This window comes from Lissotriton helveticus, chromosome 1_1 (assembly GCF_964261635.1).
Source record: "Lissotriton helveticus chromosome 1_1, aLisHel1.1, whole genome shotgun sequence".
NCBI lineage: Eukaryota > Metazoa > Chordata > Amphibia > Caudata > Salamandridae > Lissotriton > Lissotriton helveticus.
The window spans coordinates 803,406,488-803,419,595 of record NC_136057.1 but is presented as its reverse complement, the minus strand read 5'-3'; the positions used below and the strand labels follow the sequence as shown (position 1 = coordinate 803,419,595).

The following is a 13,108-nucleotide window of genomic DNA, read 5'->3' as shown; positions in this document are numbered from 1 at the left end:
AGGGTGAACGATTTCATGACCCGGCGCTTGGAAGATTTTGAGAACAGGGCGCGTCGCTGTAATGTTCGCGTGGTTGGTGTGCCGGAGAATCCAGAACCCCACTCGGTTGATCTCCTGGTTGAAGATCTTATCCAGAATCACCTTTCACCGTCTGGCCTTAGTAAATTTTTCGCAGTGGAGCGCGCACATCGTGTTCCGGGGGGCCAGGGCAAGCCTGGCGCCCCGCCGAGACCTATTGTTGCCAAGCTTTTCCACTACAGAGATCGGGACGCTATCCTGCAGGCCTCGCGGGCGAAGGGCCCAGTAGCCTTTGAAAATGCCACGGTGAACTTTTATCCGGACTTTTCCCAACAGGTCCAGAGGCAGCGGATGGGATTTCGTGGTGCCAAGAAACGTCTTAGGGACTTGGGGATGCGTTACGCAATGCTCTTTCCGACCAGGCTGCGGGTGGAACATGATGATCGAACTTTCTTTTTTGATCGGCCAGAGGCTGTGAATGACTGGCTGGACTCCCTGCCTAATCGACCTCCTGAGACTGAGTCCGAAGCCCACCCGGGCGGTGCTGAAGGTGGTGTTGAGAGCTAAACGTTTCGTTTTTGACTGATGCCTTGTTTTGTATGACTTTTCCAGGGATGTAAGCCTATGTTCCTCTACCTCATATGTGTTTTGATGTATGGTCTTATTCTCGTTATGTATTGATCGGGGGGCGGGTGGGCCGGAGCCTTTCCTCCTCCGGGGTCTTCGTGTAGAATAGGGGTTCTTGGGCGACAGGCACACTTCAGGTTGGGGTGGCTTTTTAGCTTTTTGCAGGGGTGCACGGTGGGGGGTGTTTTCCTGTTATTTGGGGGGTGGGTGGTTGGGAAGTTCATTGTTTGTATGTTCTGTGTTCAAGGCGACTTTATTCTGTATTTGAATTGCTTTTTGTGGTCGTGCTCATTGATGGGGGGTTTGGGCTTTGTCGGGTGGGATGGGGGGTAGCGGGTTGAGATTTGTTTCGTGGAACGTTAATGGTCTGGGTGATCGTATCAAACGCAGTGTGGTGTTGAAATGTATACGACGATTATCTCCTGACGTTGTTTTCCTGCAGGAGACTCATTTGATAGGCAATGTCTGTCATGCAATGAATAGGTGGGGCTATCGCCTCGTAGCACATTCGGGGTTCACCTCGGGTTCCAGGGGTGTGGGTATCCTCGTTCGGGCTTCCCTCCCCCTGGCTATTGATGATGTTATACAGGATGACCGGGGGCGGTACGCTGTCCTTGTGGGTCGGTATGAAGGCCGTACCCTTTCCTTATTAACTGTTTATGTGCCCCCCGGCTTGCAGACTTCCACCTTTTCAGATTTGGGCCGTGTCTTGTTGGACCTTCCTGATAGTACTCTCTTTCTGGCTGGTGACTTCAATTCGGTAGTCTCTGGCATTCATGATCGCCACCCTCCTAGGGATACCCCGGCGGCTCAGCAGTGGTTGGGTGGCTTTTTGGATACCTTCGGCCTAGTGGACAGCTGGAGGCTTTTGCATCCTACGCAGCTGCAGTACACCTTTCACTCCGGGGCCCATGGGAGTTTGTCTCGGCTGGATTATTTCCTGATGCCTGCGGCTCAGTCTGCGGCTGTGCGTGAGATTCTGCACTTGCCCAGGGGTATCTCTGACCACTCTCCGCTCTGGCTTCGTTATGACGTTGGGGTCGAAGCGGCGGGCAGGGTGGCTCCCATTAATCCGTGGTATCTTACCTCCCCTGAGACCCGCACCCTTTTACTTAAGTCCCTCGACTCGTATTTTCTGGATAACGAGGGGTCGGTCTCCTCTGCTGTGTCCCTGTGGGAGGCCTTTAAGACTGTGATTCGTGGGCAGGCCCTCTCCCTTATTGCTGAGGCTAAGAGAGCGAGGAATAGAGAAGTGGTTGATCTTGAGGAGGAAATTTCTGTACTGGAGGAGGGCTTGGAATCTGGTGTCACGCCTGAGAAGCTCCATGCCCTGGGTCTGAAACAATTTGATTATAAGTCCTTGGTCACGGATGCCGCCAAAGTGATGTTTCGGGAGCAACAGGGACGTTTGTATGATGTGGGTGATAAAGCGGGTAAATTGCTGGCGTGGCTGGATAAGAAGGAGAGAGCTAATCGTGTGGTACCCGTGATTCAGTCTGCCTGTGGTGTGAGTGTAACGGACCCGATTGGGGTAGTTGACCGGTTTGCCGAGTACTTCCGTGTGGTGTATACCCCTGTGTCTGTGAGGGATGTGGTTGACTCTCGCCTTCTGTTGCGTGATATAGCCCTGCCCATTGTTTCTGATTCGGACCGTGTGGCGTTGGACTCCCCCTTTACGGTTGATGAGATAGCTACTGCCATCCGTTCCCTCCGTTCTGGCAAAGCATTGGGCCCGAACGGGTTGCCAATCGAATTGTACAAATTGCGTCTGGATAGGCTTGCTCCGTATCTCCGCGCCATGTTTCTGGAGTCCCGGGAACGGGGTATTCTCCCTTATGATCAGAGACTAGCCACGATAGTTGTCATCCCCAAGGAGGGCAAACCACGTGATCTTTGTTCCTCTTATAGACCCATATCCCTACTAAATGTTGAACCCAAGGTGTTAGCGAAACTCCTGGCCACCCGTCTCTTGACGGTCATTAGTGACTTGGTCCATCCGGATCAATCTGGATTTATCCCACATCGCAACACGGCTCTGAACCTACGTCGTCTTCATGGCGCGATCGCGAGGGCGGGGCTTCTGACGGAGCCGGCCATTTTGGCATCGTTGGATGCATCCATGGCCTTCGACACGGTGGAGTGGCCCTATCTTTGGGCGGCTCTTGAGAAATTTGGTTTTGGGCCTGATTTTATTGGTTGGGTCAAGTTGCTGTACGCGGCACCTCTGGCGCAAGTCGTGGTGAACGGTAGGGTCTCGGCTCCTTTCACCCTCGGCAGGGGTACCCGTCAGGGATGCCCCTTGTCTCCATTACTGTTTGCTCTCGCCTTGGAACCGTTGGCTGCCTGGCTCCGGTGGGAACCGTCTCTCAAGGGGATTCGCTGGTCTCCGGACTTTGAGGACCGCGTTTCGCTTTACGCGGACAATATCCTTTTATACCTCACCTCCCCGCGTAAATCTCTGTCTGTTCTGTTTGATGTTCTTGCTTCTTTTGGGGCCAACTCGGGCCTCGTTATTAATTGGGCCAAGTCCTGTGTATATGTTCTTTCGGGGGTTTTGCCCCCCTTGCCGAGTAGACTTCCCATTCAAGTGGTCCATTCGGGCTTCAAGTACTTAGGGATTTTTATTACGTTGGACCCGACGCTCCGCTTTGAGCATAATCTCCTCCCACCGTTGCTTAGACTGCGACTGGATGTGGCCCGTTGGCGCAAGCTTCCTTTATCACCGCTGGGCAGGGCGGCCCTGTTTAAAATGATGTCCTTGCCGCGATTCCTTTACGCGCTTCACAACTCTTATGACGCTATCCCTAAGACCTATTTCCAAGAGATTGAGAGTCTTCAACGGCAGTTGATATGGGATGGGCGACCCCGTATCGCACTCGCAAAGCTCACCATCCCCTGGTATGACGGGGTCATGGCGCTCCCCGATATCAAGCGATATTTTTGGGCTTCCCAGTTGTCTGCCATTAATCATGTGATGTTTTCCCCGGGTCGTAATCCTGCATTCGAGATGGACAGACTCCAGCTTCCTGGTGGGGACTTTACTAGAGCGCTTTATTCCCGATCGGCCGGGCGCCATCTTGTGGGCCCATCCAGGATTGCAGTAACGGTGTGGCGGGCTGCGAGTGTGAGTTTGGGGTGGGAGGATCGATTGACGTTAGCGACACCGCTTTATGCATCCGAACGTTTGGGCGGACTCTGGTCTACCAAGGGTTTCGACCGCTGGGATGTGATTGGGATCTGTAAGGTGGGTGACGTGTACTCGAATGGTTGTGTGAAGTCGTTCCAGGCCCTCCAGGCGGAATATGGTTTGAGTGGTAGGGAATTTTTTCGCTACCTGCAGGTCCGACATGCCCTCGTCTCAGTCTTGGTTCCTGATGTGGCCTTGCCTGACTCTTCCCCCCTCGAGGACCGTGTCCTTGATGGGCATCTTCCCGATAGTACTATTTCTCTGATTTACAAGAAGTTGATTAATAATCGGGTGGACTTACTGATCCGACTTCGGGAGGCTTGGGTTCGCGATGGGTTGGAACTGGACGACGAGGATTGGCAATCGGCGCTCTCTTCTCCCAAGGAGGTGGCCATTCCTGCCCGTCTCCGTTTGGTTCAGCTTAAGATTCTTCATCGAGTCTATGTCACTGGTCCGCGTCTGGTTACGATGGGCTTTTCTTCGGATGGGCTATGCAAGCGTGGATGTGGCTTGAGTGCGACTTTTTTGCATATCCTTTGGGAGTGCCCGGTTATAGCTGCTTATTGGACTGCTGTGCTTGAGGTGATGACTGCTGTTACGGAGGTGGCCCTGCGACCGGAGCCTCGCAGATGTCTGTTGAATGTATGGGAACCCACTGACTACTCTGTGGCCCACCAGATGGGCTACCCTTGGTTACATGATTGCGAAGCGGGATGTCGCGCAACTTTGGGGCGCTTCCAGGCCCCCTGAGGTCTCGAGGTGGGAGGACAATATGGACTGGTCCATGTTTCGTGAGAAGACGGTTTATGTGGCCAGGGGCAGACCCAGGGCATGGACGAAGGTTTGGGGCCAGTGGAATGATTATCGTGGGGATATTTGTACCCCTCCCCTTGCAAACACTGCTGAGATTGTCCTTTCTCCCTAGACTAGAGTTCCCGGAACCTTTCCGTAATGTTTTTTATACTTCCGGTTCTCCCCGCTGCTCCCCTCCCCCCCCTCCCCGACTTGATTGGAGCCTCCGGGCTCTGGATGTGTTCTCCTGATCGTGGAACCGTCCCCTCCGCTCTTTGGGCTGACCTTAATTATCGTCCATTCGCCTTTAGTGTTTATGTTTTCTTTTTGTAAAAATAAAAATACGAATTGTTCTGTGATGTCTATAGAGTAACGCTTTGTACTTGAGCTGTACCTATCCACGGGTGTATATTTTCTTACATGCATTTTGCCTTGTTATTAGCGGCCAGCCCGTGAGGTTGTAGGCCCATTCTTGTACTTTTCTATGCTTACTCCAATAAAGGTTTTGAAAAAAAAAAAAAAAACGCCAATGAGCTATTGCATAACATGCAAAAGTGGTGCAGATAAGCCTGATAATACTTCAATCCATGGCGAGACTGCACCCAGGATAATGTGCTGCATGCCTAACCACTTATAAGGTCCCAAAGGCGAGACCTATTGGCTATGCCAATGCTTGTTTCCTTTGAGTTTAAGCACTCTACCAGAATGTGTATTTTTTCAGTGGGCTCCCTCATGTCTTTTGGACCATTCTACCCTCCCTCCGTTGTTGCTTGCAACTCCCGCCTGCCCTCCCTCCATTGTTACATGCAACTGCCACATGCCCTCCCTCTATGGTTGCTTGCAACTGCCACACACCCTCCCTCTATTGTTGCTTGCAACCCCCAACATCCTCCCTCCATTCTTCCAACCAAAACCATTCTTCCTCTTTTCCTCTGTTGTTGCTTGCACCCCGCACAAACATTGCTACTTGCAACTCCCAAACGCCCTCCCTCCCTCTGGTTTTTGCTTGCTCGCCACCATAACAAAAAAAGCTATAAAACAGTCTTGTTGACTGTGTCATTCTGCTTTGTTTTTAAGTTTCAGCCATGCTGTGCAACAGCCACGCTGTAATACAACATTGCTAAAACATTGGCAAATCCAATATGTCATATAGGCGGAACCTATTGGCATTTCCAGTGCTTGTTTTTTGTGGCACAAGAACCTAGAACTCAAGTTCTCGCCACCCACTTGGCATGCCCTTGATGGACAGGGAAGCTATCCTGCAGGTAATGAGGTTGCGGTACGGTCAGTTTTCAAAGGCAAATTCTCTTTTTCGTGGACTTCCCACAGGCAGAGCAACAACAGGGTAGAAACTTTGATGTAAAGAAAGAATCTGAGAAGTCGAAATGTAAAATATGTGCCCGTTAGTATTTCCCTGCTCGTGCAAGGGTTGTAACTGAAGGAAAATCATGGCACTGCCTCTCTTCTGACAATTTCTTGGACTGGCTTGAGGGATGGGAGATAATAACAGGTCCAGGCCCTGCTCCATTTGAAGGTACTTCGAAGGACAATGTCACTACGGGATCAGATGTTGTGGATAGTTTGATCGTGGAGTGATGGTGATGCGAGCGGAGGTAAAGGAACAGCAAACTAGTGCATGGCTGCATAAAGAGTGATGTACTGTGTAAAGTCGGGCGCTAGGCACGCATGCTGGAGAAATGATGGTAACGCAGACACAGTGAGGTACTGGGTGTAACTGGCCCAGAGCACGTGCGCTCGGCCACTTTTATTTAGGCAGCGTCACCTGACCGGTGATGTCTGTGGTGGGTGGGTGTACAGTGTAGGGCATTTACAGAAACACTGGTGTGCTGACTGCACATCACTACATCCCTCCCAAACTTGGTGAAAAATCAAAACCCTGGACAAAGTCCGAAAACCTGTGGGCGGAAAATGAAACACAAAAGTACAACGGCGGAAACACCGCTAAGTCTCTCAGCTGCTTGCAGAATTGCTATGTAGGCAAACAGCGGCTTGTATGACCAATTTACGTTGGCACAGTTCAGGAGGGCTCGGTGGGTCCGGCCTCCACTTGCCTCTGTTGCCAGACTTTGCTCTGCCTTCCTGCTCCGCCTCGCTCTTGTGGTGACAACCATCAACTGGAGAGATGGTGGGCGGCAAGGTGTTGCTCTTCCGCCGTTCAGTCCTGGTTCTTTGCGCTGCCTTCGGGCAGGCTTCAACAGTGTCTCTTCGCAACTGAAAGGAGTAGGTCCAAACATCCCTCTCACTGGGATGCCTCTCTTGCCGGTATTCCTCTCTCACAGGATGGCCGGGAGGCCCTCTTTGCCAGGCTTCCAAGGGACTGGTGCTTTCGGTCGTGTTGCTCCACCATAGCCTTCGGGTCGTGAGTGGGACGCACTACGAGCCTCACCGTTTTGTCCTTCGTTCCACCTGAAGGGTGTGTTGTGTGGCTCCTGTCATTGCATGCAAGGTCTTCACCCTTCTGGGACCTGCAGATGTGCGGCTGTGGATCTATCTCTCGTCCGGGATCTTTCGATGCCAGAGTCCCTTGAGGCCTCTGCCCCATGGGTTTCCACGGGCTGGTGTGGAGTGGTCAGTTCCTTCGTTTCCGGATGTCTGAGCACTCTCGCCATCCAATCTTCCCCTCAACCCCAGAGGTAGGTGTTGCTAATAGTCCAGCCTGCTCCCACCTACAATCGCCTTGGGGATGGAGTCCTCGTCGGTAGATGTCTTTACTCCGTGCCGCTGATGTTCTTCCCAGGCCTTGTGCTCCGATGCGCTCTGATGTTCCAGCGCATGCCACCTTCCTCTTCCGGTGTGTATGTTGACTTGTCACACCTCTTTTCTCCTCCCTGGACATTGTTGTTTCTTGTGGCGCCATACCACTCAATTCCCTTCTTCTCTTTCTTTTCCTTTTGCGACGTGGTCGGTCCCTTCCTCTTATCTTCTTCATCCAGGCCATATCCATGTGGCGTGCACTCCACATGTGTCTCCCTGGTTGTTTCCTACCCCTAGTACAACGCTTGCCTGTCTCCTGCTGACCGGACCAGGCATCACACCTTTCTTCCTGTTGATATCTTCAGACTCTTTCTTGGTCGTGTTCATCGACCTCTTCACACGTTCCCAGTTGGTCTTCCTCCTTCTTTCCTTTTCCTTCTCTGCCGCGACATAACCTCGGGCGACCTCCTTGCATCTTTTCTGGCCGGGCTCCCTCGCGCAGCGCGCGCACTCTGTACGTCTTCCCGGTCTAGTCCTAGTCCTAGGACACTGTCTTCTTTTCACTCGAACCACCAGAGTTCGCATCGCGACCTTCCCTTCACTTTCGGTTTTGTTCTGCAAACTTATGATGTCGAAGTTCGTTGGTCCCTGTTCGCAGACCACGTCTTAGTTGAACTTCTTGGACCTCTTGCCAGTCCACTCTGCCGATCTCTGGCAGGCTACCTTCAGTCCACGCGTCGGACTTCTTGTTATGTGGATTCTCGCTGACCTCTGCTTCGGTCACCTCCTGTCGCAACCTTCCCGTGGGTTGGCTTCGTTGCTTGGGGCGACCATCTGGCTGGTCGGCTTCTTGGCTTGGGGCGACCATCTGGCTAGTCGGCTTCTTTGTTTGGGCGACCATCTGGCTGGTCGTCTTCTGGGTGCGATCATCGGGCTGGTCGGCTTCTGGGATGCGTCACGTCGCGTGACTGTCCGTGGTACCTGTCCTGCACGATGGCACTCCATGCTATCTTCTCCCTCCTTGCGGTGTCGTCTTGTCGCGACGTGGCGCGCATTCTGCGCTCGTCCGCTTCTGTTTCTTCGGATCCTTGCTGCGCACATCTTCAGTGCCTTCTTCGCTTTTGGCGTTGTCATGTACCATCCACGTCCGGGACACCTCTGCGCACTGTCCCTTTTGCGTCTTGCTTGTTCGCTCCGCTGGCTGTGGCGGCAGCACAATCCTTGCTGAGGTGGACACAGTTTGTCCACTTACTTCCTCCTTATGACTGTGGGACGTGCTTGTCTCCCTCTGGCACATCTGCGTGCTGTCCTTTGTTTCTTGCTCTGTGTTGCGTAATCCGTTGCAAGCTTCCCCTGACATGACGGCGGGCTTGCTGCCATTTTTAGTCTCTTTGCTGCAGTCCTTCCTACTGCTTTTCCTCTGGACGCTGCTGCGCTGTGCTCCTCTAATGCTATTCTCTTCACTGCGGTTGCGGTGATCACCTGTGGCCACATTTACTAGATTACTAGACCACCTCTAGTAATCCTTTCCTTGGCTTGTCTTGGGTTTGTTTACTACTTTTAGCGCAGTACCGCCCAGTGTCCACTAGACTGCAGGGGAGCTCTTTTGCAGGCATCGGCAGTCTTTCCCTTGTTCTGGATCCTTCCCTATTTCGTCAGTGCTTGGCTGTGTGCTGCGTGGTGTCCTGAAACTTCAGGGGTTTTGAGACTTAGATCGTGGGCTCCTGTTTCGTGTAATTATGCCCGGCAGCTCTCTACACCACTGCGGGCCGTTTTGTTGATGCTGCTTGTCCTCTCTCGTTGCTCTCCCTGCCCGCAGCATCCTCTCAGTTTACACGCTGGGCGCTGGGCGCTGGTGCTGGGCGCTGGTGCTGGGGCCAGCCTTTCCCGTCTCGGGCAGTCCGTTTCTTCCCCCCACGTCACTACTACTGCGGGGCTTTTGTACACTCTCTACTTCACCCTCCCCCACGCGGCAGCCACACACTTCATTTTGCTGCGTGCGCGGGTGGAGGGGGTCGCTGCTGGCAAACTGCGGGTGGGCTCCGCCTTACTGTTGTCCAAGGCAGTGTACTGTCGGCAGTTGCGGGTGGGCACTGCTCGTATAGGGGCTCTGCACACGCCCCTAGAATATCAGGGCATACAGTGCTTCGTCGTGGGGCTTTAAGGATCGGGGTGGGCACCCGCTACCCTCGCATCTCTGGGGTGCAGCTTCTCTCGTGCAGTTCCCCTGTCCTCGCCGGGCGCTCTGGCTCACCTTTGGCCGGCGGGCCTGTTCAAATACGCGGGTGGGCTTCGCGTTGGTCACCTCGGAGTGGAGCACTCTTTGCGGCCGACGCGGGTGGGCTCCACACGGCTCTCTCTTCACCCCACACAGGGGGGCTCACGCTGGGCTCAGAAGGTGCTGGGTAGGCTCCCGGTCACCTTCGTATTGCGATGCAGGCCCGGGGCTTGACTCACGCCCTGCGGGCCTCTCGCCGACCGGCGACGATCACGGGAGGGTGCTCTTGAGGCAGGCAGTTCCTTCCTCCTTTCCACGATGTTTTTTTTTGTCAGCTGTGGCACACGTGGGCACAGATACCCTCGTCGCCAGTGTAAAGTCGGGCGCTAGGCCCGCATGCTACAGAAATGATGGTAACACAGACACAGTCAGGTACTGTGTGCAACTGGCCCAGAGCACGTGCGCTCGCCCACTTTTATTTAGGCAGCGTCACCTGACCGGTGACGTCTGTGGTGGGTGGGTGTACAGTGTAGGGCATTTACAGAAACACTGGTGTGCTGACTGCACATCACTACATACTGTAGCCTAGCCTACCGAGGAAGTTTCGGAAGATCCCTGGACAATGGATGAACCACTACAGAAATTTCTAAACGGCCTGCATAATTGTAACAGCGTGGTACTTTTGAAATGTTAATGATCTAAAGTATATAACATAACAGTGACCCCACAAAAAAGATGTAGGTGTCATGTTTGATATGATGAGTACAATACATAATTAGTGCGGTGCAAGTGATTTCAATGGTCTGACCTCAAACCTCTCTAAATTCAAAAAAGGAGCGTAACTTGTTAGGAAAATTGCAGAACGGTTTTGAGAAAATATATTAAGTTATTCAGGAGTTGCTCAAGTAGAAAAGTTTTCCACGGAGGTATTATGCTATGCCAAATGTTTACAACCGCTAAAGCAGAAATTAGATGAGTGGAAAGGCAAGGCAGGGGAACTAACCCATCTACAGTCCTAAAAAAAAAAACCGGTATGAGAACGAGATACAAATCGTGTATTTTTTTTCTTCTGAATCAATTCCAAGCATAGAAAGAGATGCGCTGCATGTTGTTGTCGTGCACTTAAGTTTGTTTCTTCTTGAGCTCATTTAAAGTCATTACTACACTGCTACTGTGACATTCGCTTATTTGTGAATGTGTATGATGGGATTTTATTAGTGTGACTGAAGACCAGAAGTATTGAAAGTTAATATTTTGAGTCCCTCTTAAACAGTGGCAATGCTCCCGGGTATGAGCAAGTTTTCTTGGACGTTTGCTGCCTACATCATGTGATGTGTTGTAGTAATGTGCAGGTGGATGGAGGACTTCCATGTTTTCTGATAGTTATTTACATTTAATTGCGCCAGAGTGCTCCTGTAGTGAAGCGGCATGTGGACTTGCCTAGAAAGATCCTCTGTGTTTTAATTAAAGTGTTTCTGGTCGGATTTGGTGCTTGGTTAGAAATACTGTCTTTGTATAGTCAGATCTTGATCTTCTCTACTACCACTTAGTCTCTTAGTCTTGTTAAGCGTTTTGTATTGTTCAGTGTGATTTGATGTGTCCACTAGTGACAAATTGCAATGTTCTATTTTATATCTACTAACTAAATGCAGATAACATCATTTTTGTTTCCATTCAGCCAACCAAAGGGATTTTTATGAGTGTGTTCCTGATTGTTTTACCGTTGGAATCTATGGCTCATGGCCTCTTTCATGAATTGGGAAGTTGCCTTGGTGGAACATGTGTTGGATATGCTATTGTGATTCCCACCAACTTCTGCAGGTACTGTATTTACATATTTATTCCTGGGTGTTTTGTTTCACGCTGCACTTCAGCTTTTGCCAATTCAAAGCAATGTACTATTTAACAATGACTATACTTTGCGTTACTGTGGCCTGGAAGGGCCTTCCCCCAGAGGCTGCCAAGTTACAATCTTCACAAAGTGGCTGCTGATTTAAGATTATGCATGTGGGTGAGTGGATATCAACTATATGTATTATGTTGATAGGAACTCTAATTTGAATGTGATTCGAGGTACGCTTGTTTCTCCTTCTGTCCCTGTGACTTTCATGCCCAAAACCTATGATAGAACAGTGAAGATTTTGAGCATCTCATTGGACCGTCTAAAGTTGTACCCCTACTTATACTTACATTTGTTTATTAGGGATTAAAGTTTTTGCCACTAAGGACTTTAAATCTTCAGGCAGGTCACCGGTGGCTAAGGCCTTAGTTCCTCTGGTGGTAGACCACCCGTTGTGTTAAGAGGTTCCTGCTAGGCAAGGTGGAATCTTTGTGCATTGAGTGGAGCAGACGCTGTAATGACTATTGAAAGCAATAGCGGGTGCTGTGTTTGATGGATGTTTGAGGGACCTGCTCTGCAAAGTTTGTTGTTTTCTGAAAAAAGACCCCCCAGATCTTATTTTCAGAAAACGAAATGGCGGTAGCTCTGATGCACTGGGAAATTCATCCTTGCACATGACTGACGCACCTGAAATGGTATGGGAGAGTTAGACAGTGACCTAACCACCCAGTGGTAGATTGGCTGTCTGTCACAGGTTTACGCCGGCAGAGCCAGCTCAGTCTCTGCTACTGTTCATCCAACTCTACTTCTTACTCTCAACTAGAGGCAGGGAACCTTATGTTTGGCAAGTTGGGAGCACCACCACTCTGCCAAACACTAAGTGACCCCCTTAAACCAAAAGATTGGCCAAAAAGCTGTAGCACATTTAGATAGCTAGCTATATGCCAGTGGTGGAGTTTCTGTAATTGGCACATCCAGGATGAGTCGAGGAGCCTTAGTTATAACACTGAACATATGGTATCAGATGGAGGATTCCCCAATTTCTGTATGTCTATATTATTATGGGTCAAGACTGCTAGCTGATTGAGTTTAAATAGGAGCGTCCAGTTATGTAATCTTGGGGACATCACCTTACATGGTATCAAGATTTTAGAGATTCTTTTTTGAGTACTGAAAGCTCCACTGTATTGTGCTGATCACAAACCATGAAGGGTGCAATCAACTGTCCTTTCTCAATATTTATTGAAGGGCATTCTTTGGCAACTTGAAATGTTTCTAGCGCAGTCGTAACATAGGTACTGTAATTTGCTGGTGTGCCAATTGAAACTTATTTATGTAAATATATTTGGTATCAATCATTTCGCAGCCATCCATCTCATTCAAGACTAACTACCCTAACGTTGTGCCAATGCTTCTGTGGACCAATAAAGAATACTGGGTGGGCACTGAACCAAGAGTTGTCTCAACTGTATTTGTGCACTTCTTGAGCTTTAGTTACACGACAGTCTGAGGTGGGGAATGGAGGATGGAACTCAAAGGGGTTCTTGGATCATTGCATTGCTAAGTGGTTGTCATTAGTTCACGGCTTGCTCAAGTATTTTATTTTAGAGCTCTGCTATTGAGCTTGTAGTTTACCTTTTTTTCTGCTCTCAGACATGGAAGGGATAAAGTTGTCCAGAGCAGAGCCATGTACCTCCTCTGAGGGATCTGC

At 50.6% G+C, this 13,108-nt stretch overlaps 1 protein-coding gene across 1 annotated transcript in view; it reads left to right on the top strand.

The window, feature by feature from the left end:
* TMEM168 (transmembrane protein 168) overlaps positions 1-13,108 on the top strand; it is a 184,290-nt gene that overhangs the window by 114,544 nt on the left and 56,638 nt on the right. Inside the window, exon 3 of the mRNA XM_078674392.1 lies at positions 11,236-11,378. Within this exon, the coding sequence (XP_078530518.1) occupies positions 11,236-11,378 (143 nt within the window). The remainder of the gene's footprint in view (positions 1-11,235; positions 11,379-13,108) is intronic.